This window comes from Microcebus murinus, chromosome 22, assembly GCF_040939455.1.
Source record: "Microcebus murinus isolate Inina chromosome 22, M.murinus_Inina_mat1.0, whole genome shotgun sequence".
Taxonomy (NCBI): Eukaryota; Metazoa; Chordata; class Mammalia; order Primates; family Cheirogaleidae; genus Microcebus; species Microcebus murinus.
Genome location: NC_134125.1, coordinates 25,116,475 through 25,144,322, shown reverse-complemented (window position 1 = coordinate 25,144,322; position 27,848 = coordinate 25,116,475). Strand labels below are relative to the sequence as shown.

Sequence of the window (27,848 nt, the reverse complement as noted above, 5' to 3'; positions counted from 1 at the left end):
ATCCTAAGAGGTGACAGAGTCCAACCCACACGTACCTGACAAAAGAAGCTGTATTCCATAACGTCTCACTGGATGCTGACCACTCTGTTTCAAACAACCAGTGACAATATATAAGCTACCTTTTTAAAATCTTTTCTAGATAGCTCCATGAGGTTCTCCATGATCAACTTCCCAACAACCTCATCAGTTTAGTGTCAATGACGCCCTATTACTCACCCAACGCTGCAGCTACAGAGAAGAGGATTTAATGTTTTGTGTAGTAGTCCCTTACTTCTTACTTCTATTTTTGTTGTTCCTTCTGCCTACGATACCCCACGCCAAATATAGCTGCTCACCTCCTACAGGAAAGCCCGCCCTTCTTCAGAGGGCTAGCATGGATACCACCTTCTTCTTGCCATCTCTCATAGCCCCAGCTAGAACTAGCCCACCTCTCGCCTTTGCATTTATATACCATTCTTTGCTTTATCTGAGTTACATCACATATTATTATAATCATCAACTATAGGCCAGGCGCAGTGGCTCACGCCTGTAATCCTAGCACCCTGGGAGGCCGAGGCGGGCAGATTGCTCGAGGTCAGGAGTTTGAAACCAGCCTGAGCAAGAGCGAGACCCAGTCTCTACTATAAATACAAAGAAATTAATTGGCCAACTAATATATATACAAAAAATTAGCCGGGCATGGTGGTGCATGCCTGTAGTCCCAGCTACTTGGGAGGCTCAGGCAGAAGGATCGCTTGAGCCCAGGAGATTGAGGTTGCTGTGAGCTAGGCTGACGCCATGGCACTCACTCTAGCCTGGACAACAAAGTGAGACTCTGTCTCAAAAAACAAAAAAAACCCCTATCTATTAATACCAGATTTCTGACCTAACAGTTTTCAGATTTCAGGGGCAGATGCTCATCTCCCTTGCCTGGTATACCTTAAAAGGCTTCCCACAGAAATGTCAAACTATATTCCAAGAAATGATTATTACTATAAGCAATTGTTAAATGGCTTTATCAAGATATAATCCACATACTATACAATTCACCCATTTAAAGTATACAACTCAATCATTTTTTTTTTGAGACAGAGTCTCTCTCTGTTGCCCGGGCTAGAGTGCCGTGGCATCAGTCTAGCTCACAGCAACCTCAAACTCCTGGGCTCAAGCGATCCTTCTGCCTCAGCCTCCCGAGTAGCTGGGACTACAGGCATGCGCCACCATGCTTGGCTAATTTTTTCTATATATTTTTAGTTGGCCAATTAATTTCTTTCTATTTTTAGTAGCGATGGGGTCTTGCTCTTGCTTAGGCTGGTTTCGAACCTCTGACCTAGAGTGACCCTCCCACCTTGGCCTCCCAGAGTGCTAGGATTACAAGCACAAGCTACTATGCCCGGCCACAACTCAATCATTTTTAGTATTATAATCACAGGGTTATACAAACATTATCACCATCCAATTTGAGAACATTGTTATAACCTCAAAAAAGAAACTCCAGAATTGAATTAGCATCCCCTCTCCACTCCTCCCCAGTCTCACCAGCACTAGGCACTAACCACTAATCTACTATTTCTATGGATTTACGAATTCTGGACATTTCATATAAATAGAATCATACAATATGTGGTCTTCTGTGATTGACTTCTTTCACTTACATAATGCTTCCAAGATTCACCCATGTTATAGCATTATTAGTACTTCACTCCTTTTTATTCCATTGTGTGGATCTACCATGCTTTATTTATCCATCATCAGTTGGACATTTGGATTTTTTCCACTTTTTGGCTGTAATGAATATTACTGCTATGAACATGCATGTACAAGTTTTTGTGTGGGTCCATGTTTTCATTTAAATAGGCATATACATCTAGGAGTGGAATCGTTGCCAACATTTATTATCTGAATTTTTGATTGATTATAGCCATCCCAGTGCATAGTATGAAGTGGTATCTCATTGTGATTTTGATTTGCATTACTCTACTGACTAATGATGGAAAGCATCTTTATATGTGCTTATCAGCCATTTGTCTTCTTTAGAGAAATGTCTATTCAGATCCTTGGCCTATTTGTTAATCAGGCTATTTATCTTTTTATTATTGAGCTGTAAGAGCTCTTCACATATTCTAGTTATAAGTTCCTTATCAGATATATGATTTGTAAACATCTTCTCTCATTGTATGGGTTGCCTTTTTACTTTCTTGCTTGTTTGCTTTATATAGCACATTTCTAGTCTTGATGGAATCCACTTATCTTTTTTCTTTTGTTGCTTGTGCTTTTGGTGTCATTCTAAGAGGCTTTGCCTAACACAAGATCACAAAGATTATGTTTTCTTCCTTCCTTCCTTCCTTCCTCCCTCCCTTCCTCCCTCCCTCCCTCCCTCCCTTCCTCCCTTCCTTTCTTCCTTTCATTTTTTTGAGACAGAGTCTCACTTTGTTGTCCAGGCTAGAGTGAGTGCTGTGGCATCAGCCTAGCTCACAGTAACCTCAATCTCCTGGGCTCAAGCGATCCTCCTGCCTCAGCCTCCCGAGTAGCTGGGACTACAGGCCATGCGCCACCATACCCGGATAATTGTTTGTATAGATATTAGTTGGCCAATTAATTTCTTTGTATTTATAGTAGAGACGGGGTCTCGCTCTTGCTCAGGCTGGTTTCAAACTCCTGACCTCGAGCAATCCGCCCTCCTTGGCCTCCCAGAGTGCTGGGATTACAGGCGTGAGCTACGTCACCCAGTCTACTCCTATGTTTTCTAAGAGCATTAAAGTTTTAGCTCTTAAATGGAGTTCTTTGATTCATTTTACTAATAAGTTAATTTTCTCATTCTTTTGCATGTGGCTATGCACTTGTCCCAGAGTAATTTGTTGAAAGACTTTTTTTTTTGAGACAAGGTCCTACTCTGTTGCCCCAGCACGAGGACAAGGGCACTATCGTAGCTCACTGCAGCCTCAAATTCCTGACCCAAGCAATCCTCCTGCCTTGGCCTCCGAAAGTGCTAGGATTATAGGTGAGCCACTGTGCTCAGCCTGAAAAGACTATTCTTTCCTCAATGAACACTTGGCTATAGACATCGGTTTATTTCTGGAATCTCAATTCTATTCTACTAATCTATATGTTTGTCCTTATGCCAGTAGCAAAATGTCTTGATAACCAGAGTTTTGTAGCAGTGATCCTCCCACCTCAGCCTCCCAAAAAGTTGGGACTACAGATAGGTGTCACCGCACCTAGCTAATTTTTATTTTTTGTTGTTATGTTGCCCAAGCTGGTCTTGAACTTCTAGCTTTAAGTGCTCCTCCTGCCCTGGCCTCCCAAAGTGCTGGGATTATAGGCATGAACCACTGTGTCCAACCCTATAGTAAGTTTTGAAATCAGGATTGTTTTGGCTATTCTTGGTCTCTTGAATTTCCATATGAATTTTAGGATGAGCCTGTCAATTTCCGCAAAAAAGCCAGTTGGGGCTTTGACAGGGATTGTACTTAATCTGTAGATCAATTTAGGGAATATCACCATCTTAACAATATAGGCTTATGATCCACAAACAAAGGATGTCTTTCAATTTATTTAGATCTTCTTGAATTCCTGTGCATTTTTATTAGACTGAATTCACATCTCTTCATTGCGTCTAAGACACCTATAGATTTCCCTGTTTATTTAGCTCTCACACCTATTAAAATGGAAATATATAAATGCTGTACATCTTCAAGAGAACTCTGAGGACTATAAAGGATCTTGGGTTTCTCTATTTATTTGAAATGACTTATTAGGTGTTAAAGTCAGTGAGGTTAAGTTTTCTGCTGATTTCTGATTATCTTTTATATAAAATTTATTGGAACAAAGTCATCAATGAAAACAGATGGCTTAAAACTTATACATAATGTACATGATCCTATTTACCTATATATAGTATAAAAGTATACAAGTATGTAAGAGTATAGGAAAAACTTTGGAGAAAATAAGTCCATTTTGGTCACACTGGTTAGTTATCTCTGGGGAGGAAGGAGCAATGGCATGAGAAAGAAGAGGATTAGTACTCTTTACTAGTATTTTTTCTGTAAAAATGTTTTCGTCTATTTCTGGTATAATTTTAAATAGGAATAATGATAAATATAACTATGCCACAGTAAAAACTATGCCTCAATTTTTTCACTACATATCACCCTAAGAGTAAATAACTGGCCGGGCGCGGTGGCTCACGCCTGTAATCCTAGCTCTTGGGAGGCCGAGGCGGGCGGATTGCTCAAGGTCAGGAGTTCAAAACCAGCCTGAGCAAGAGTGAGACCCCGTCTCTACTATAAATAGAAAGAAATTAATTGGCCAACTGATATATATATAAAAAATTAGCCGGGCATGGTGGCACATGCCTGTAGTCCCAGCTACTCGGGAGGCTGAGGCAGGAGGATCGCTTGAGCCCAGGAGTTTGAGGTTGCTGTGAGCTAGGCTGACGCCACGGCACTCACTCTAGCCTGGACAACAAAGCGAAACTCTGTCTCAAAAAAAAAAAAAAAAAGAAAAAAAAAGAGTAAATAACTGGCTGACCTTAAGATCACAGGTGGTGTTGAGCAGCAGGTTGGAAGGCTTGAGGTCACGGTGCAGAACGTTGGCTGAGTGGATGTATTTTAATCCTCTTAGGATCTGGTAAAGAAAATAGCAGATATGGTCGTTGCTGAGGTGTTGTGTCTTCAAGAGCTTGTAAAGATCTGTTTCCATGAGGTCCTGTACTATATATCTGTTCGAACAGGTTAAGGTAAAATATCAATTAGCTGGTTACTCTTAGCCAAGCACTGAAAACAAAATGTACCTTCTCTTTACCTTCTTCCCAAACAGTCCATCCTGAGGCCCTTAAGGGAAAGAAGAAACTGATGAAAACTTGGTATACTTTCACAAAGGAATCTGAAGCAGTTAGCTCCTTTTAAGTCCTGTGTGACAACAGGCATTACACCTGCCTGATGTGTCTGGTTATGGGTCTAGACTAAGACCAGAAACAGGCTGTTATGGAAATACTGGCCAATCCTGAAGTCTCAATAACTTTGTTCCCTAAATTGTTCACCATCAACAGACCCCCTCTAAGGCTTGTTGGAAAAGGCTGGGAAAGGGTGGTGGCCAGCAGACACCATGGACTCCTTCCTCTCTTTGGCCCAGTAACAACCCCTAACGCCACTATTCTTTCTCCTTCCTTCTTGCCACTCCTCTCCTCCCCTTGCAAACTCCTCAAAACCAACTATAAAACTTCTGGAGATACAGGTCTAGAAATACACTGCTGCTACTACTCAATCCAACCCTAAGTCTATTTTCTTGGCTCTTCAATTAATGTTAAGATCCTAAATAAGTAAGACCTGGGGAAGTCATGCTAAGAAGGAGTTTATGCTAATTTTGCTTTCTTAGCCATGTATCTAAGCACCTAAAACTTTAGCTACAGGTATCTTCTTTCTTTTTATTTTATTTTTTTTCGTTTTTGTTTTTGTTTTTGTTTTTTTTTGAGACAGAGTCTCACTCTGCTGCCTGGGCTAGAGTGCCGTGGCATCAGCCTAGCTCACAGCAACCTCAAACTCCAGGGCTTAAGTGATCCTTCTGCTTCAGCCTCCCCAGTAGCTGGGACTACAGGCATGCACCACCATGCCCGACTAATTTTTTTTCTACATATTTTTAGTTGGCCAATTAATTTCTTTCTATTTTTAGTAGAGATGGGGTCTTGCTCTTGCTCAGGCTGGTTTCAAACTCCTGATCTTGAGCGATCCTCCCACCTCGGCCTCCCATAGTGCTAGGATTACAGGTGTGAGCCACCACGCCTGGCCTGCTATCTTCTTTCTTTCTTTCTTTTTTTTTTTTTTTGAGACAGAGTCTCACTTTCTTGCCTAGGCTAGAGTGAGTGCCGTGGCGTCAGCCTAGCTCACAGCAACCTCAAACTCCTGGGCTCAAGCGATCCTCCTGCCTCAGCCTCCCGAGTAGCTGGGGCTACAGGCACGAGCCACCATGCCTGGCTGATTTATATATATATATATATATTAGTTGGCCAATTAATTTCTTTCTATTTTTTTTATGGTAGAGACGGGGTCTCGCTCAGGCTGGCTTTGAACTCCTGACCTTGAGCAATCTGCCCACCTCGGCCTCCCAGAGTGCTAGGATTACAGGCGTGAGCCACCGCGCCCGGCTTATCTTCTTTCTTAAAGAAATTAAATTATAAAGGCCTTTAGCTTTTAACTTCACCATAATATTATTTCATTTTGCATTTCTTTTATTCATTTCTGTGTAGACACTATTCTCTGTCCCCTACAGATTCATGCTAGATGAGCAAAAGGTAAAGCAGGACCAACAGGTGGTAGTGGCAGGAGGAATTTCACTTCAAATATCGCTGCAACTTATTAACAGAGCCGTTTAAAAATGGAAAGGGCTGCCTAGAGACAGCGAGCTGCCGCTCCCTGGAGAGGAGGAATGCAAATTGGACAAGCTGGTAGGAATGCTGTATTAACCTAACTTTTTTTCTTCTGGCAGATCCTCTTTCCAATGTACCTTTACACAGGCAGCATCCTCTGGACCTGCTTAGGCCAGATTTCTGAATGTCAGTCATAGTCATATGATTTCAGAGATGAGTCGGCCTTAAAGATCATGAGGGCCAGGCTCCTTCATTTCAAAGATGAGGCAGTCCTGATTTCACCAGGTAGATATCCAGGGAGCCCTCTTTCTTCATCTATAACTCTTTCCCTTCCCTTTCCCCCATCTTAACAAACCATCCTTTGAATGAAAAAAAACATTACTGGAAATACAGGCTGGGCGCGGTGGTTCCTAGCACTATGGGAGGCCAAAGCGGGAGGAGGCTCAAGGTCAGGAGTTCAAAACCAGCCAGAGTAAGAGCAAAACCCCGTCTGTACTAAAAATACAAAGAAATTAATTGGCCAACTAAAAATACAGAGAAAAAAAATTAGCCAGGCATGGTGGCGCATACCTGTAGTCCCAGCTACTCAGGAGGCTGAGGCAGAAGGATCGCTTAAGCCCTGGAGTTTGAGGTTGCTGTGAGCTAGGCTGACGCCACGGCACTCTAGCCAGGGCAACAGAGTGAGACTCTGTCTCAAAAAAAAGAGAAAGAAATATTAACCAAGACTTATTTCCATACCTTTACTTAAAGAAAACTCTTTATAGAAACTGAAAGAGAAAATATTAGACTTACCTAAAAGATACTAAATTAGTTACTGACAACTGGTGAAACAAATTAGATAAAAACTTTAAATGATGCAAATATTACGGTAAATGGAAAGCAGATTACAATTTCCCCTTTAGTGTGCTTTATGCAGTTTTCTTTTATTCTAAGTCGAGGAAATTTCAAGTTATATTTACTCAACAAGGTGACCAAGCAGTGGAATCAGCCAGTTGCCTGAAAAGGATACACATCTTTCATTTGCTCGATGGTTGGAGCTCGAATGATATCATTGATTCCAATGATGTTCTCATGTCTGAAGCGCAGCAAGATTTTTATCTCCCTCAGGGTTCTCTGGCAGTAGGTCTGGTGCTCAAAAGGACTGATTTTTTTGATAGCTACTCGAACTTTGTTGACATTATCATAAGCAGAGCTTAAAAAGAGAGAGAGAGAGAGAGATAGCATTAAAAACAGCCCACCAGAACATCTTGGCAGAAAGAGTGCAAAGTGGTAAAGTATTACATTTTTAACACTCCATGTAAACACTTGTTTCATACCCTTGAAGGTGGCATGTATTATCACCCACAAAAAGGCCTTAAGCTAGGGAGGATGGATGCAGCTGACACAAGATCACAGATACTGAAGCTCAAAGTTGACAGAGGGCCCAAGCCTGTGAACTGTGTGGAAGCCATTTTCGTAACATTGGCCATTTTCGTAAACTCAGAAACAGGGGTTCATCACACACATACACACACAAAGCATTTTCTCACTGTCTTATTAGCATTCCAGCAAGAATAATCACGTCTGCCTCCAAAAAAACTTCCTATTCTTGTACTGAATTCCTCTAACTTAGCAGAAACATTCAAATGACTGTCAACCACATCTTCATCCCTAACAAAATAGACCAAAGAGGCCAATGCCTTGAGTACTCGTATAAACTTTCTCTTACCTGCAAAATGACATGACTACTTCTTCCCCCTCCGCCACAAGAAACTGAACCAAGATGTTTGGACAGGTTTATAACAAAACCTAAGGAATATTCATCAAAAATACTTTTGTAGGAATAACACCAGACCCAGTTCTTTCCAAGCTGCCCACAGGTCTGGCTTAATAGAATTCCAAGCAGAAGCAATAATAAAAATTGTATCTTTGATTTTATGATAAAATTGAATCTTGAGTATTACTGCTATCTTTATGATTAATATTTTACTAAAACCTTTTCATATTAATAAAAGTTCATATCTGGCCCATTGACCAAAGCAATGCAGTAATATTGACAGGTAATAAGATATTACTTCTTGCTTCCTCAGGGTAAGTACTAGAAATACAAAATAGTAAAATAACTTTATCCTAAAGCTTGTGCTTCCATAATGATATTTATTAGTTTGCTTTAAGGACTATTGATATGTCTGTCTGATTCCAGGCAAGACTATGCTCTGGGAAGGACTCTGTCTTACTCAGCTCCAATTATCCCACATGCCATTAATACACTGCACATAGGTGCCCCCAAATACTTTGAAATAAAATATATTTCTTTACTTTTCTTTTCTTTTTTTTTTTTTTTTGAGACAGAGTCTCGCTTTGTTGCCCAGGCTAGAGTGAGTGCCGTGGCGTCAGCCTAGCTCACAGCAACCTCAAACTCCTGGGCTCAAACGATCCTCCTGCCTCAGCCTCCCGAGTAGCTGGGACTACAGGCATGTGCCACCATGCCCGGCTAATTTTTTCTATATATATTAGTTGGCCAATTAATTTCTTTCTATTTATAGTAGAGACGGGGTCTCGCTCCTGCTCAGGCTGGTTTTGAACTCCTGACCTCGAGCAATCCACTAAAATATATTTCTTAATTAAAGGAATCACCACTCAAATCTTATTTTGCTTTGGTCTGCTGCATAAGGGCCCAAACCAGTGATTTTCAGGTAGGCAGGCAGGCAAAGAGATGTTTAGTTTAAGCAAGCTTATGCAATATTGGGAACAAATATTTTTAGAAATAAAAATTCTTTTTGAGTAATTCCAATCATAGACCATGAGAGTTCAACAAAAGCGAACACGGATTAAAATAGCTGCAAAATACTGGTTTAAACTCAATATTACAAACTTCTAGTTTTACTGTAGACAGTAGTTAAATGCAGCCATAAATTTGCTTTACAAAATTACAATCCAATGAGATTGCCGGAGGAGGAGCTTACAGTTAGAGTGTCCCCCTATTGTATTAATATCAACACTCACTCAGTTATGACATAAATAACCAACTGACCCCCTTTTAGGTAAGAAAGCATCAGATCATTTTTACCTGTTCTGTCCATGGAGTTTGGCCTGTTTCTGTCTGTTCTACCTATCCATTCCACTGCCTTTTTGGTTTACACAATCTATCTTTCACAGAACTGATCACAAAAAAGTTACATGCTTCCATAACAACTCTATATTTGCTCCTTTCTCCTTGGATTTCTCAGTCCTGTTTTATAAATTTTATTGTTCTGACACTCGGCAAGTAAGGCATATCTAGGACTTTTTTTTTTGGAGACAGAGTGAGTCTCACTCTGTTGCCCAGGCTAGAGTGCCGTGGTGTCAAAATGGCTCACAACAACCTCAATTCCTATGCTCAAGCGATCCTCCTGCCTCAGCCTCCCTGGTAGCTGGAACTACAGACACGTGCCACCATGTTTTAGTTGTTTGGCTAATTTCTTTCTTCTTTCTTTCTTTCTTTCTTTCTTCTTTCTTTCTTTTCTTTCTTTCTTTCTTTCTTTCTTTCTTTCTTTCTTTCTTTCTTTCTTTCTTTCTTTCTTTCTTCTTTCTTTCTTTCTTTCTTTCTTTCTTTCTTCTTTCTTTCTTTCTTCTTTCTTTCTTTCTTTCTTTCTCTTTCTTTCTTTTCTTTCTTTCTTTCTTCTTTCTTTCTTCTTTCTTTCTTTCTTTCTTCTTTCTTTCTTTCTTTCTTTCTTTCTTTCTTTCTTTCTTTCTTTCTTTCTTTCTCTCTCTCTCTCTCTCTCTTTCTTTCTTTCTTCTTTCTCTCTCTCTCTCTCTCTCTCTCTCTCTTTCTTTCTTTCTTTCTTTTCTTTCTCTCTCCCTTTCCCTCCCCTCCCCTCCCCTCTCCTCTCTTCTCCTCTCCTTTTCTCTCCTCTCTCTCTCGGCTAATTATATATATATATATATATTTATATATTAGTTGGCCAATTAATTTCTTTCTATTTATAGTAGAGACGGGGTCTCTCAGAGTGCTAAGATTACAGGTGTGAGCCACCATGCCTGACCTATCATGGACTTTTTGGTGTCTCTTAATAGTTTGTGCTTTAAAATCACTTTGATACTACCAACCTTGTTTTGTTTTTCTCTAAGAGTTTAATCTTTGCTCATCCCCCTTTTGTCCCCAACTACCACCATACCATAGATTTTTGCTGTAACTTTGTTTCTTATAAACAACTTAGGGGCCAGGCATGGTGGCTCATGCCTGTAATCCTAGCACTTTGGGAGGCTGAGGCAGGCGGATTGCTTGAGGTTAGGAGTTCAAAACCAGCCTAAGCAAGAGGGAGACCCTGTCTCTACTATAAATAGAAAGAACTTAATTGGCCAACTAATATATATATATGGAAAAAATTAGCTGGGCATGGTGGCACATGCCTGTAGTCCCAGCTACTCAGGAGGCTGAGGCAGAGGGATCACTTGAGCCCAAAAGTTTGAGGTTGCTGTGAGCCAGGGTGATGCCACGGCACTCACTCTAGCCTAGGCAACAAAGGGAGACTCTGGCTCAAAAAAAAAAACACAACTTACGGTTCCAGTTTGGGATTTTCATCCAATTTGTGATTTCTTTTTTTTTTTGAGACAGAGTCTCGCTTTGTTGCCCAGGCTAGAGTGAGTGCCGTGGCGTCAGCCTAGCTCACAGCAACTTCAAACTCCTGGGCTCAAGCGATCCTCCTGCCTCAGCCTCCCGAGTAGCTGGGACTACAGGCATGAGCCACCATGCCCGGCTAATTTTTTCTATATATATTAGTTGGCCAATTAGTTTCTTTCTATTTATAGTAGAGACGGGGTCTCGCTCTTGCTCAGGCTGGTTTCGAACTCCTGACCTCGAGCGATCCGCCCGCCTCGGCCTCCCAGAGAGCTAGGATTACAGGCGTGAGCCACCGCGCCCGGCCTCAATTTGTGATTTCTTTAGATGGGTTATTTTTAGGATTTCTATATATTTTTTTCTCTTAACTGATAAATTTGCTCTTTTCAAAAACAAAAATTCTAGCACTCTGGGAGGCCGAGGCGGGCGGATTGCTCGAGGTCAGGAGTTCGAAACCAGCCTGAGCAAGAGCGAGACCCCGTCTCTACTATAAAATAGAAAGAAATTAATTGGCCAACTAATATATATATATATATATATATATATATATAAAAATTAGCCGGGCATGGTGGTGCATGCCTGTAGTCCCAGCTACTCGGGAGGCTGAGGCAGAAGGATTGCTTGAGCCCAGGAGTTTGAGGTTGCTGTGAGCGAGGCTGACGCCACGGCACTCACTCTAGCCTGGGCAACAAGCGAGAGTCTGTCTCAAAAAAACAAAAATTAAGGTTTAATAAATTGTTCAAGGTTGAGAGGATGAAGAATTTCCTAACTCATCCCAATAAGAGAAATATTATATATATGTGTGAACTAGAACCCAAACTAAAGAGCAATCTTTTTTCTAAACACAAGCTTGAAAAATCAACTAAAAATAAATGAGTAAATATGATTTGACAACACATTAAAAGAACAATTACGACCAAGTAATATTTATCATAGAATCCAAGGATGGTTCATTAAAAAGAAACACATTAAACAGACATCATGTTGAATAGACATTTCTGCAAAGAAGATACATAAATGGCGAAGAAACATATGAAAAGATGCTCAACATCATTAATCATCACTAGAGAAATGCAAAGCAAAACCACATGAGTTCTCACCTCACACCCATCAGGATTTCTACTATGGAAGAACAGAAAAGTGCTGGTGAGGATGGGGAAAAAATAAATTCGAACCCTGTGCATCATCAGTAGGCACAAAACACAGTACAGCCACTATGGAAATTCCTCAAAAAATTAAAAAGTTACCATATTATCCAGCAACCCCACTTCTGGGTATATATTCTAAACAATTCAAAGCAGAATCTCAGAGAGCTATTGGTACACCCATGTTCACTGAAACATTATGCACATAGCCAAGACGTGGAAGCAACCCAAATATCCACTGATAGATAAATGGATAAAGAAAATATAGCATATGCACACAGTGGAATATTATTCTGCCTTAAAAAAACCAAGGAAATTCAATTCAATATCCTCTCATGACGTAAAAACTCTCAACAAATTAGGTATAGAAGAAATGTATCCCAATATAATAAAAGCCATGTATAACAAGCTTACAGCTAACATACTTGACAGTGAAAAGATCATGAACAAAAGAAGAATGCCCAAGGCCGGGCGCTGTGGCTCACGCCTGTAATCCTAGCTCTTGGGAGGCCGAGGCGGGCGGATTGCTCAAGGTCAGGAGTTCAAAACCAGCCTGAGCAAGAGCGAGACCCCGTCTCTACTATAAATAGAAAGAAATTAATTGGCCAACTGATATATATATATAAAAAAATTAGCCGGGCATGGTGGCGCATGCCTGTAGTCCCAGCTACCCGGGAGGCTGAGGCAGAAGGATCACTTGAGCCCAGGAGTTTGAGGTTGCTGTGAGCTAGGCTGACGCCACGGCACTCACTCTAGCCTGGGCAACAAAGCGAGACTCTGTCTCAAAAAAAAAAAAAAAAAAAGAAGAATGCCCACTCTCAAAACTTCTATTCAACATAATACTGGAAGTCCTAGCCAGAACGATTAGGCAAGAAAAAGAACTAAAAGGCACCCAAATCAGAAAGAAAGTTAAATTGTCTCTGTTTGTATATGATATGATCTTATATTAATATATAGAAAACCCTAAAGAATCCACCAAAAAACTGTTAAAACTAATTAAGTTCAGTAAAGTAGCAGGACACAAAAATCAACATACAAAAATCAGTTGTGTTTTTATATGCTAACAAAAAACTATCCAAAAAGAAATTAAGAAAATAATCTCATTTATAATAGCATCAATAAAAGAAAATACATAGGAATAAATTTAGCCAAGAAGGTGAAAGATCTGCACAATAAAAGTGCTAATGATGAAAGAAACTGAAAACACAAATAAATGAAAAGCTATCCTGTGTTTGTGGACTGGAAGAATTTTTTTAAAAATCTGCCAGGCACGGTGGCTCACACCTGTAATCCTATCACTCTGCGAGGTCAAGGCAGGAGAATCCCTTGAGGCAAGGAGTTCGAGACCAGCCTGAGCAAGAACAATACCCTGTCTCTACAAAAAAATACAAAAATTAGCCAGGTGTGGTGATGTGCACCTGTAGTCCCAGCTACTGGGCAACAGAGAGAGATCCTGTCTCAAAAAAAAAATTGGGTGAAAAACCTGAATAGACATTTCTCAAAAGAAAACATACAAATGTCCAACAGGTATATGAAAAAATGCTCACCATCACTGATCATTAGAGAAAATCAAATCAAAACCATAAGAGATATCACCTCACACCTATCAGAATGGCTACTATCAAAAAGACAAAAGATAAGTCCTGGTGAAGATGTGGAGAAAAGGGAACCCTTGGGAACACTGTCCGTGGGAATGTAAATAAGCACAGCCACTACGGACAACAGTATCAAGGTTTCTCAAAAAATTAAAAACAAAATTACCATATGATCCAATAATATCACTTCTGGGTATACATCCAAAGGAAATGAAATCAGTGCCTCAAGAGATATCTGTATCCCCATGTTTATCACAGCACCATTCAGCCAAGGTGTGCAATCAATCTGAGTGCCATCAAAGGATGAAAGGATAAATATGTGGCATACAGACACAATGGAATATTATTCAGCCTTAATAAAGAAGGAAATCTCATTTGTGACAACATGGATAAACCTGGAAGACATTATGCTAAGTGAAACCATCCAGGCATAGAAAGACAAATACTGTATGATCTCACTTACATGTGGAATCTAAAAAAAAAAAATTATAGAAGCAGAGGATAGAACAGTAGTTGTGACAGACTAAGATGTGGTAGAACTCGGGAGATGTTGGTCAAAGGGTACAAAGTCTCTATGCAGAATGAGTAAGTTCTAGAGACCTAATGTATAGTATGGTGACTGCAGTTAGTATTAATAATACTGTATAGCATGCAAGATAGAAAGGAGATCTTTTTTTGTTGTCCAGGCTAGAGTGCCATGGCATCAGCCTAGCTTACAGCAACCTCAAACTCCTGGGCTCAAGAGATCCTTCTGGCTCAGCCTCCTGAGCAGCTGGGACTACAGGCATGCGTCACTATGGCCGGCCAATTTTTTCTATATATTTTTAGTTGGCTGATTAATTTCTATTTTTAATAGAGACGGGTCTTGCTCTTGCTCAGGCTGGTTGCGAACTCCTCAACTTGAGTGATCCTCCCCCGCCTCAGCCTCCCAGAGTGCTAGGATTACAGGCATGAGCCACCGTGCCCGGCCTAGAGAGGAGATCTTAACTGTCTTCACCACACACAAAGGTAACTATGTGAGGTGAAGGATATGTTAATTAGCTTGATTGTGGAAATTACTTCATAATGTATACATATATCAAAACATCACATTATAAACCATATATATATATACACACACACACACACAATTTTTATTTGTTAATTATGCCAATAAGTTGGGGGGAAAAAAACAACAAAAACGTGGTCATTCTATCACATGCTACAACCTGGATGAACCTTGAGGACATTATGCCAACTGAAATAAAGCAGTCATAAAAACAGAAATACTGCTAAAGTTATCAAACTCACAGAATCAGAAAGTAGAATGGTGGTTATCAAAGGCTGGGAGAGGGGAAAATGGGAAGATGTATTCAATGAGTATAGTGTTTCAGTTTTCTAAAATGAAAAAGTTCTAGAAATCTGTTGCACAACAATGTGAACATGTGTAACTGTACTACTGAAAAGTATGCTTAAAAATGGTTAAGACACACACAAAAAAATTTTAAGCGCTTAAGACAGCAAATTTTACGTGTTTTTCTTTCTTTCTTTTTTTACTATAATTGAGTTGGGTTTTGTTTGTCAGTTTGTTTTAAAGGCGATGAAGTCTCACTATGTTGCCCAGGCTGGTCTTGAACTCCTGAGCTCAAGGGATCCTTCTGCCTCAGTCTCCTGAGTAGCTAGGACTATAAGCACATGCCACTTCACCCACCTTTGAAGAAATTTTTAAAAGAGATAATAAGACATGCTAAAGAGAAAAAAAAAAAAACAAAAACCAGACATGTCAAGGGATGTCAAAAAAGAATGACAGTGGTTACAGGAACCTACATATGTGACAAAATCACACAGCATTACATGCATGAATGAGTGCATACAATACTAGTGAGAGGTGAATGAACTCTGTAGATTGTATCAGTGTCAATCTGCCTGTTGTGTTACTGAACAATAGTTATGTAAGATTTTTATCATCGGAGAAAACTGGAATCCCTTTGTATTGTCTCTTACAACTACACGTAAATCTATCATTATTTCACAATAAAAACTTTAATTAAAAATGCCCATCAAGGCCAGGCTCAGTGGCTCACGCCTGTAATCCTAGCACTCTGGGAGGCCGAGGCGGGTGGATTGCTCGAGGTCAGGAGTTCGAAACCAGCCTGAGCAAGAGTGAGACCCCGTCTCTACTATAAATAGAAAGAAATTAATTGGCCAACTAATATATAGAGAAAAAATTAGCCAGGCATGGTGGCGCATGCCTGTAGCCCCAGCTACTCGGGAGGCTGAGGCAGGAGGATTGCTTGAGCCCAGGAGTTTGAGGTTGCAGTGAGCTGTGATGACACCACTGCACTCCAGTCTGGGCAACAGAGACTCTGTCTCAAACAAAACAAAACAAGAATCTGGAATTGGGTATATTTTTCAAAAGAAAACCACACGCAAAATAAGGGAGGAAACTTTTACCCAACATTGGGTTAGTATCTTTTATGTACTGAGGACTGTTCTAACACTAGGACACAAAGGTTTTAAATAATACTCTCCCCTTGAAGAGCTCAAGATATTGAGAGCACCCAGTCATCTTACATGAACACAGCCTCAAGTCTCAGATGAATTCAATTCTAAGACCCATAAATTGTACGGAATGGAAGGAGGTTAAGGTTGGAGGTGAACACACCCATCTCAATTCTCAAAACAGATCGGTTCTGCTATTTGAAAATAAAAAGGAATGGACTATCGATACATGCAACACAGATGAATCTCAAATAATTATGGTGAGTGAAGCCAGACCAAAAGAAAAGTACTTCCATTTATATAAAATAGAAACTAATCTATAGAGACAGAAACCAGATCAGCAGGGTTGCCTGGGGAAGGTGAGTTACCAATGGTAACCAGGTAACTTGGAGGTGATGAATATGTTCACTATCCTAATTGTGTTGATGGTTTCATGGAATACATAATGTGTACAAACTAACCCAACTTTACACTTTATTTAAAAAAAGGGGGGGGGGACCAGGGCTCTTTGGATACATGGTCCATTCCAGAGCTGGGGTGGGCAGGACAGGGAGATTCCAGAAGTGTACTGACCACTAAATGTGGAAGCAGACATCCACACAACTCTGGAGGAGATTATTTAACAGATGTTTTGTGATTGCTTAGGGAAGAAAAGGGAACCAGCATGAGTCAATTATGTACAAGTCATGCTAAACTAACTTCGTTTCCTGTTTTGACTGGGTTACCACAACAACACAAGCGTGATGCCAGAACTGTGGTGAATTCAAGCCATATTTCTCAGGCACTTCTCATTTGTGAGACCTCATGTAAGGACTGGTGGCAATGACAAATAATGATCCTGCTCTTAAGAAACTTGCAATTTAGTGAGGGAAGGAGACAGAAGCACACGACATACTCTGCCTTTTATTAAAGTACTTCTGACACAAGAAGTTGGGTAATTAATTCCAAGCTGAGTATTAAAGGAAGGATTAAAAGATGAGGCATACACAAGCCATAACCTGAATGATGAGAGGCTTCTGTCAGAAAAGGGCACAAAGAAAAGCAAGAGGAAACACATGGAGAGGGAAACTGAGCCATCTGAGGGGACCATTGGCCTCCACCCAGCCATGCCTTCTCATAAGGAGGTTTTCAGGGTCAGGGGAACAGAGCCATCCGGAGCCCCAAAATTCCCTGCAACTGGGGCTGTGCAGGCCTATGCCCAGAGTATGTACATGAGGAGTGGCCAAGACGCAGCTGTTTGCAGGTGTACACTGTGCCTAGACAGACTGTGCAGGTGGCAGGCCATGCCCAGGCGCTCAAGCTCACAGTGGGGGACAGCACTGTAGCTGGGAAGAGAAGAGGGCAATGCTAGAGGCCTGCTCTCCTGGAACTGCTGGCACAGAACTCTAAGAAATCTGAGAATTCTCTATTTGAACCTGGCCTTGCAGGTCATTAAGAAGGTCTATCTGTCATGCTGGGAGGAGAAAACACATTCTATTTAACGTTTCTTAGCTTGATTTTTTACAGTATGTGGGGTCCCATTTGTACTCTTGACCTAGGCCTTGCAAACATGAGAGGTGGGCCTGGGTCTGGGAGGTGCAAACTGAAGATGGGGACCATGGGCAGTTAAGAACGTCTTGATTTAAACACATAAAGATGCCTGTGGGCAACTCAGAGGGAGGAGACCATGGTTCTGTCCTTCCAGCAGCATCCAGAGAGAGATAGAGGTTGGGAGTCCTTAACAGAAGCTGCAATGGATAGCACTGCTGCAGAGAAATGATGTGGAGAAGAGAGGCCTGAGGAGAGAACTCAGGAGATGAGGACGGGGAACCGAGTATGGAAGTAATACATGATAATGGAATGAGAACCCTTGTTGTCCAATTCCTAAGGCCACGTGCTTAACCATGCGGCAGAGAGAGTGGAGTTGCACAAGCCAAAGAAGGAAAGAATTTACAACAGGAGAGACTAAGAAAGAGAGGGATGGAAAGCACTCACTGAATCATGCATGGTAACCTCAGCCTCAGTAAGTAAATGGAGGGAAGAGGGACAGTACAGCTAACTACATATTACTATTTACTTCATTATTTTTAAATTTTTTCTTTTCTCCCCATTTCAAGAATGAAGTTGACTATTTTTTAAAGAGTGCTAATAAACAAGTAGAAAATCCAGGTGGACAACTGAGAGAGGCACGAGGGTGTTATGAAAGCAGTGGTGGGTCGAAGGTGGGGGAACAGGTGGGGTGAGAGAGAAGGCTCCTGATGGCCAGTCAGGAGGTGAGAAGGGAGAGTCAATTCTAGGCAGAGCAGACCCATGTGCCAAGGTGCAGAGGCCCGTGGGGACAGGGGTAGTGGAGCAGTGAATGGGCCAAGAGGGGACACAGCAGGGGTTGAAGCTGCGAGGTAACGTGGAGCAGGCCATACCTAGGTATCTACAACTTCATCCTGGGGGAGCCACCAAAGGATGTTAAGCAGAGATTTTAAGCATGGCAACACTTTTATTTTTATAAAGTTTCCTCAGGCAGCAGTTTGCTGAAATAACGGAATGGGAAGGGTGGTGCACCAGGTAGTCTGGAAGCAAGGAACCCTTTTGGCCAACTCCAAATGAGTGGGAGCCACAGCTTTGGATAAAAGCACCAAGGGCAGACTCAGAAGAAATGGGTGCCTATTTCACAAACATCATGTTTCCTAGCTGAGATCTGTTCAAATTATCTCCAATTAAATCAAATTTCTCAAAGGCAGAACTATATATTCTAAATTGCTCATATCTTCTTTATAGCAATTGTAACCAAATTTGCAGGGGAGAAACAAAATACTATGCCTATCTGATGCCTCCCAATGGAAGATTTGATAATAAAAATCCTGTAGGTAAGCCACAAATGCCATAAGGAACAAAATGTTAGCTAGCCACAAGTACTTTGCTCTTGACAACTTGGCATCCACCTATTGTAGCCCTAGCCCCAAGATACCTGAAATATCACTGAGCCCCAGGCCTAAGTAGCCCAAAGATATTTCAAATGTAGTCTTGAGCCCATCCCTCACACCTTGAGGGCTGGCTGGACTTAGAGACTTGTTTCCAAGTAACAGAATTTGGAAAGGGAAAAATAGTAACTTTACAGTAGAGAAACCCAGCAGATACTACCTCAACCAAGTGATCAAGGTGAGCATCACCAGAGATATCATGTTGGTAACATGTACCCCTGCCATATGATGAGACAAGAGTGGCATTTCACCTCTGTAATATTCTTCCCAAACCCATAACCCCAGTCTAATAATGACAAAAATATCAGATAAACCCAATTTCAGGGACGTTCTACAAAATACTTGATTAGTAGTCCTTAAAACTGTCAAGGTCATGAAAAGAAAGAGTAAAAAACTATCACAGATCAGAGGAGACTGAGTAGACATAATAACTAAATGCATGTGGTGCCCAGGATTAGATCCTGGAACAGAAAAATGACATCAAATGGAAAAACTGGTGAAATGTGAAAAAAGTCTGGAGTTTAATTAACAGTTACACACCAGTGTTGGCTTCTTGGCTTTCATTAACGTACTACAGTAAAGTAAGATATTAACATCAGGAGAAACTGAAACTGGGTGAGGGGCATACAGGTATCTTTGCAACTTTTCTGTAAATCTAAAATTATTCCAACATAAAATTTTAATTAAAAAAGGCATCCCACTAAAGGATACCTCTAAAATTTTCAAAATAATTAGCATGTCAATAATAGGGGCTTAATAACTAGAAGGAAACAAACATTTCATAATTAGCTATTTTAATCTCCGATAGAAATACAGGTAAATGCTGATGGATAAAAATATTCCTAAAAAGATAACTGAAAACTTTACCTAATTGAATTTTATAAGTTCCACCTCAGTCATTTGACAAATATTTACTGAATAGCTACTATGGCCTAAAATACTTAATGCAAATTGAAAGACATCATTCCACCTGCCTCTCTCCCTTTGAGGATACTAATGAATAGGGATGAGATATAAAGATACTCCAACACTACCTGAAAGAACAAAACCTGTATTGCCAAGCATAAGAATATATGATGGGGCCGGTCGCGGTGGCTCACACACCTGTAATCCTAGCTCTCTGGGAGGCCGAGGCGGGCAGATTGCTCAAGGTCAGGAGTTCGAAACCAGCCTGAGCAAGAGCGAGACCCTGTCTCTACTATAAATAGAAAGAAATTAATTGGCCAACTGATATATATAGAAAAAATTAGCCAGGCATGGTGGTGTACGCCTGTAGTCCCAGCTACTCGGGAGGCTGAGGCAGTAGGATCGCTTGAGCTCAGGAGTTTGAGGTTGCTGTGAGCTAGGCTGATGCCATGGCACTCACTCTAGCCTGGACAACAAAGAGAGACTATGTCTCAAAAAAAAAAAAAAAAAAAAAAGGAATATATGATGGAATATTAATGAGTCATTGTGCAGCCATTAAAATAAGTACAAAGATCATATCACTTAAAGATTCAAAGTAAAATTACAGATTGCAGATTACAAATATTTATCTAGAGGAGGCAATTTATAAAACAAGCTATTAGTGGAATAATGAGTGACTTAAGTTTCTTATCTATTCCATAGGGAGGAAAAGTAACCAATAAAATGTAGGTTATATAAGACACAGCAGCTTAAAATAAATACTTGAGATTTATTTATTTATTTTTATCTATTCCATAGGGAGGAAAAGTAACCAATAAAATGTAGGTTATATAAGACACAGCAGCTTAAAATAAATACTTGAGATTTTATTTATTTTTTATTTTTATTATTATTTTTTAAGACAGAGTCTCACTTTGTTGCCCAGGCTAGAGTGAGTGCCATGGCATCAGCCTAGCTCACAGCAACCTCAAACTCCTGGGCTCAAGCGATCCTTCTGCCTGTGTAGGCCCAGCTACTGCCAAGTAGCTGGGCCTACACAGGCATGCACCACCATGCCTGGCTAATTTTTTCTATATATATGTTAGTTGGCCAATTAATTTCTTTCTATTTATAGTAGAGACGGGGTCTCGCTCTTGCTCTGGCTGGTTTTGAACTCCTGACCTCGAGCAATCCACCCGCCTCGGACTCCCAGAGTGCTAGGATTACAGGCGTGAGCCACCGTGCCCGGCCAATACTTGAGATTTTAAATGAGTTCCTAAAGTTCTATATACCTTCATAGGCTTCTGCTTCCAGCAATGAAGGAGGAACAGAAACTGATTTACTCTCATGCCTTAAACAATTAAAAAAAACCCAGACAGTGTATTAATACATATGAAACAACAGTTTTCTGACATCAAACAGGCAGCACAGGGCAGCAAGGTGAGCCTACGATGGCCCCAGACTACTGCCTAGAGGGTTTCAGAGAGGGGAGATCTAAATGGAGCCCAGCAGTCTCCCCACAAAATGTGGGGTTTGGAGAGTCCAAGTCAGTCAGATCTGTGGGGCAGAGTACTGGAAAGAAGAGAATCTCACGGAGAGAGGTGGGGAGATCTGCAGGTGAGATTCCTTTGAGTCTTCAGCTGAACGCTGATCAGAGCACGACACGATGACATTCCAAGGCAGGGCAAAGAACGGCAGGTGGAGCGATCCATGTGTGACAAGGCTGGGAATAGTTCCTGTGCCATCAAGTAGAGAAGAAAGACCCCGTAACACATAAGGCATCAAACTGAGTCCCCAAAAGGGGACAAAAGTGCCTCAGTACTGGGGACAAATCAGTCTTTGACTAAATAGCTATTCTGTACTTGCCTAAAAGAACACTGAAATCAAGCCTTGAGGGATCAAATTGTTCCCAGAAAAAAATCCAAAATATTTAAAGGAAGACCTCAAAAATCTAGCACTCAATAATGCAAAATTCACATTTTGTATCCAACCAAGTTTACTGGTATCTCAAAAAGCAGGAAATTATGATCCATAATGAAGAGAAAAATCAATCAAAAACCAAATCCAGAAATGGCAAAGATAATAGAATTCGTAAACAAAAATATTAAAACAGCTACTATATATACACTCCATATGTTTAAGAAAGTAGAGGCACCTGAGCATAAGGAGACAAATGAAAGGTATTAAACAGACCCAAACCAAACTTCTAGAGTTAAAAAAACAGAATGGTTGGGGTTAGCAACAGATCACATCCTGATGGAAAATTTGGTGAACCAGAAGACACAGCAGCAGCAACTATCCAAAACATAACACTAAAAGGAAAAAAACCCCCAAAAAACAGACTGGCCATGGGGAGAAAACAGAGTACCAGTGAGCTGTGGAACAAGATCAAGTGACCTACCATACAAACTGTTGTCACATGTACAAAATCTAAGGAAAAGTAATTAACTATTTCTATAAAAGTGTTAATATCCAGGAAAAAGGACATATAAGTGCTCTCCCAACACTGACTTTAAAACTACACAATAGGTGCCAGTTAACAGTAATTGTCATTAAACAGAGTGAAAACTTTCTGACATCCAAGTATCAGCCCAGACCAGCTGCAGTTAGACACTTATGGCATTCATCTCTTAGACTGTAAGAGAAAGTAAGTATTTTCAGATTTCCACTTGGACATGTAGGAATACTTTTATATATTCTAGACTCTGAGAAACATAAGAGACACTTCAAATCTACTACTATTTGCCAGCTAGGACCGACAGCAGCAGTCTTGTTTGGGGGAAAAATATAATACATGGAGGAAAGGGCCTCTTCCAAATGGCTGTATGAAAACAGTACCTTTTATACTTTAAAAAGGTATTATTTCAAAGTTTCAGGATTTCTTGTTATGTTATTAGAGCTTAGGAACTAAACTTTATTCTTAAGGCTTTATTTGAATAGCTTTACTTTTTGTGGTAAAATACAGTTCTTTAAACTGACAGTTACTTCTTTGATTATTTCTCAGAATGTTCATTCCCCCCATCCTGAATGTACTTGCTTTTCTCTAGATGCATTTGGGTCTGTCCACGGCACTGAAAGTAAGGCACTCAGCACTATTACTATTCTCCAGTGCTGCTAGTAACCCCCCAAACTCAGGAAGCAGCAAACCCCGCCGGAGCCCCACAGCTCCAGCTGCAGTACAGCCACCTCGTGCTTCCATGAGTGTCTCTGCTGTGGGGACTGCGCAGCCATCTCTGCATAGCTGGCTCGCACCAGGTACCCTTCACACCGCCTATGCCTTTCAATGCCATATTCACTGCTGTGTGAAAAGCAACAATTGTTGACACTTAGTACTTTTAAGTCTTGTTTCTCCCTGTGTTTTTGGTGTATGAGGCAGATGTATACTCAGTAGCAATTAGAGTACATTCAAAATGTAAAAAACCCAATAGAATTCTTAGGGGCTTGAGGATTTTGTTTTACTAGAAAAAAAAAAGACAGCACTCTAAATCTATCTTATTATAGATTGGTGGGGCTTTTGTGACCAAGTATAAAGGGTAAGAAATGTCCAAGCCTATGAAATCATTTTCTCATTGTGCTCTGACATAAAACTGATAAATATTCAAACTGAGAGCAAAACTAAATTCTAAACATTTATCATTTATGCATTTGCTTTGCATTATACTTGCTTACACTTACTGATAATACTGCTTCGCCTCGGTTCATAGACATATATTACTCAAAATGTTTACAGTTCATTTCCTAGGACTCAGGTGATGGTGATACTGAAAAGAAGTTATGAATAATTCTTTTTTAATAATAGCTACATTTTATTGAGTTTTTGTTGTATGTCAGGTGCTGCTCTATGTTAATATCTGTGGACCTCTTGTGGTATTTAACAGTGCCTTAAAAAGCAGGTGGGGTTTTAATAGGCAGCCCATGAGAAAGGCATCGTAGAAGGAAGGTGCTGCGGGAGCTAAGGCATGAAAGGTTGAGCACCAGTGTTGGACAGTTCAATATGGCTGAAGTTTACACCTGTCCAGGGGAAGAGCAAAAGGTGATATTACTGGAAAGCTGAGAAATCTATACTTTGCTCTGATAATAGAAAATGAGAATAGCACAATCAGAAATGCAGGTACAGAACTGACTGAAGGAGGCCAAAACTGGAAACAGGAAGACCAGTGAAGACTAAAGTTGTAATTCTCACATTTGTACCCATCACTACTCTGAAATTACAGTAATTCTTAGACCTACTACTTGATCTTGCTATTTAAGGCATTAGTAAAGAAGCACATATGTAAAAGACTTATTTTCTTAATATTTCAAAAATGTTATTTCAGTATAACTGATTTCCTTCATGATCTCATATATTTTACTTTATTCATTTAAAAACATTAACCTGAGAAGGAGCAACATGTTTCACCAACTGCCTAAAGGCATAAAAAAGACAAAGAACTCTTGTTATTTAATATAAGGGCAATTTATAGAGTCAGTGGAAATGGTAGAGACAGGACACTAGGAGAGAAGTTTTTATTCAAGAGAAAGGAATATCAGCTTGGGATCTTGAAGAATGAGCATGAAATAACTTTAAAAACATTCAAATGTTAAAAAGTCAATTTTATATATTTATCAAATACCAAGTATTCATTGACATTATATTAAGCACTGTGGATACAGCAGTGAAAATAGAAAGCTCTCTGCCCTCATAAACTTTAAATAATATGGGAGAGCTATAAAGAGACACAGATATTAGTATCAATAATATAAATATATTTATTATATTTAAATTATTTATATTTATCATTAATATATTTATGTTTATTTATATTTATATAAATATATAAATCATATAAATGTATTTATAAGGAAAATGCAAATAATCTAATTAATGTTATGAAGGCTAATTAGAGAACTTCAAGGGGTGGGGAACCTGTGGCCTCGGGACCACATGTGGCCATCTGGATCCCTGAATGTGGACTTTTGACTGAATCCAAATTTTACTAAACAAATCCTTTTAATAAAAGGCTCTGGGGAAGGCTCCTTCTCTCTAAGGAAGTTAGAGAGGCATTTAACAGAGGCCTGAATGATGAGTAAGAATTAGCCAGGTTAGGTGGTAGCAAAGAAAGCAAGCATTCTATGAGCAGTGAGGGGTCAGGCTGGGATATCTGTGGACAGACCCCTAAGAAGGCCACTGTGGCTAGAGTGTACCAAGCAGAGAGCATGGCTCATGATAAGGCTGAAGAAATAGGCAGTGACCTGGTGGTTATGCTCAGGATTTAAGATTTATCTTAAGAGCACCCTCTACTTTATGCTGAGGAATAAAAGTATCCAACATATTTTTAAATAATCTCTCTAGCTAAGATAGGAACTGAACTGTAAAAAGGGAAAGTAAAAAAAGAAACCATTTAGAGCACTGCAATGGTACCAGCGAGAGATGACTGCTAACAGCGTGGGCTAAGCAACAAGCACATAACTGGCATTTCGAGCACATCAGTTCACTGTGTAAAACTGCAGGACACGTAGCATCCAGCACTCCCAAGTCAGTAAAACAATTTGAAAAGAAGAGGAGAAAAAGAAAAACCACCACACCTCTGAAGTAGGTAGTAAAGTCCCTGGAGCGTACAAGAGTGATGACAGAGGAGACAGCAAGACTGGAAGGGAAAGGCTGAGTGAGATCTGTGAATGAGATGGAGGCAAGCCAGACAGTATCACTGAGGTCAAACATGAGCTATGCAGATGGGAGAAAAAAAAATCGGAACATGTAGGACCTGTATTTAGAACATATACAAAACTCTTACAAATTCAAAATAAGACTACCACCCAATATTAAAGATAGGTAAAAGATTATAATAGACACTTCCTGTGTGACAACAAACATGAAAATATGACTGAGTCAGTCATAAGGGAAATACAAATTGAAACCACATACCCATTAGAGTGCCTAAAATAAAAAAGACTGACCATACCAAGTGTTGGTGAGGGTGCATATACTGAGGTGGGACTGCAATATAGTACATGCCCTACAGGAAACAGTTTGGTTGTTTCTGAAAAAATTAAATACATGCTTATCCAACCTAGCAATTCCACTCCTAAGTATTTACCCAAGAGAAATGAAAATATATGTCCACACAGACTGGTACACAAATATAGGAGCTTTATTCCTAACAGCCCCAAATGTTCGTCAACAAGGGTAACTGAAGTGTGGTATGATGGAACAGTACTCAGCAATGAAAGGGAAACACCACTGAAATATGCAACAAGGATGAACCTGAAAAACACTATGCTAAGTGAAAGAAGCCAGACACAAAAGGAGGACATATTTTTTGATTCCATTTATATGAAATTGTAGAAAAGCTGAAGCTAATCTACAGTGACAGAAAAGTGGTCCATGGTTACCTGAGGCACAGGCTGACTGCAAAGAGAGCTTTCTGGAGTGATGTACATGTTCTGCATCTTCACTGTGGTGGCGATTACACAAGTATATACATTTGTCAAGACTTCACTGAACTGTACGCTGAAAAAAGATGCACTTTATTGCATATATATTATACCTCAAAAGGTGATTAAAAAAAAAGCTGAGCTGTGCTACAAAATTATGGGGTTGATTGTTTTTCATGGTTCATAAGCTCATATTGAAGGCAATTTCAAGGGAAATTTTCCAAGTAGGTTTTGACTAATAGCAGTATCATTAGAATAAATGTCCAGCCTTTCACAGTCATTTCAAAGACTTTGACATAAAATTTCTGGTATGTTCAGGTTTTCTTCCATCCTGCCTAGTCCCCTGTCATTATTGTCATACCTCACAGCAGAGGCTCAATAATATTTGTGGATTATAAAGTGTGTCTAAATGAAGTAGATATCTTATGCATAAGCACCATACTTTTTATGTGTTGTTAAGCAACTAAAATGCTACCTATCAACTGTGAATGGGTTATTTTTAGAGAAAGCCATTAAGCTGTTCTCTAAGCACCCATTTTAGTGAACTTTAATTATCTGAGCACAAAACTACAGTACTTTGTTTCACAGATAAAAATTAACTTGTCTTCAGATGCTAAGTAACTTAGACTGATTCAAATTAATGTTCCAAAAATAAGTAGGTAGATAATACTAATGACTGCTTTAAGAGAAAATGTATTCCTTACTTTAGTTTGGTTCTCTTAATTCACTAACCAAGAAGGTTTTTTTAGAGGCTGCAAGCAATTAAGTGAGCAAATAAAAGTTAGCATAAAGTCATTTTAGCTATAAAACCAGTAAGAGTAAATGCTTTGCGTTTACTCATAATTTTATATTATTTTAAGAGTCAATATTCCAACATACTATAGGTACCATGGCTTACAACCTGATGTCATTAACACATACATATACAACCTTCTCCAGGAAAGGTACTCTAGGGAGCTCACAGCTTGAATAAACGCTACATAGCATTTTTTAATTTCTTCAGTAATAAAACAGAGGCTAAAGACCAGGTGAGGTTTCAATTCTGGCCCTATCCCTCACTAGCTGAGAGGCACCTAACATGTGCAGCAACCATTTGCTTGGCTGAAAAATGAGTAAAGCCCAAGGATTGTGAAGATTACAGAAATAGCAGATGCAGCCTGAAAGACAGTAAGCCTTCAAAAAAAAAGTATTATGTTTTAAAAATTATTTTATATATTATTATTTATTACCATTCATCATATGATACCCTAAAAAGGAGGTAACATCAGAAAAGAATACCAGGCTTCAAATCAGGAGGTCTAGTCTTAATCCTAACTCAGCCATGCGCTATACATATGCCTTGATAATGTTGGCCAAGCCACAAAAAGAAGATTCCATTATTCCATGTTCAGGCTTCTTCCTGAAGGATAAAAATTTGATAGTATACAGACAATGAAAAACAACCCCATG

General features: G+C 39.9%; 1 protein-coding gene across 1 annotated transcript in view; it reads right to left on the bottom strand.

Annotated features, from left to right (window-relative positions):
* The window catches only part of MAPK1 (mitogen-activated protein kinase 1), a 108,962-nt gene that overhangs the window by 40,993 nt on the left and 40,121 nt on the right, over nt 1-27,848 (bottom strand). The window contains exons 2-3 of the mRNA XM_012776707.3: nt 7,353-7,535; nt 4,510-4,699 (exon numbers count right to left, since the gene is read on the bottom strand). Of these exons, the coding sequence (XP_012632161.1) occupies nt 4,510-4,699; nt 7,353-7,535 (373 nt within the window). The remainder of the gene's footprint in view (nt 1-4,509; nt 4,700-7,352; nt 7,536-27,848) is intronic.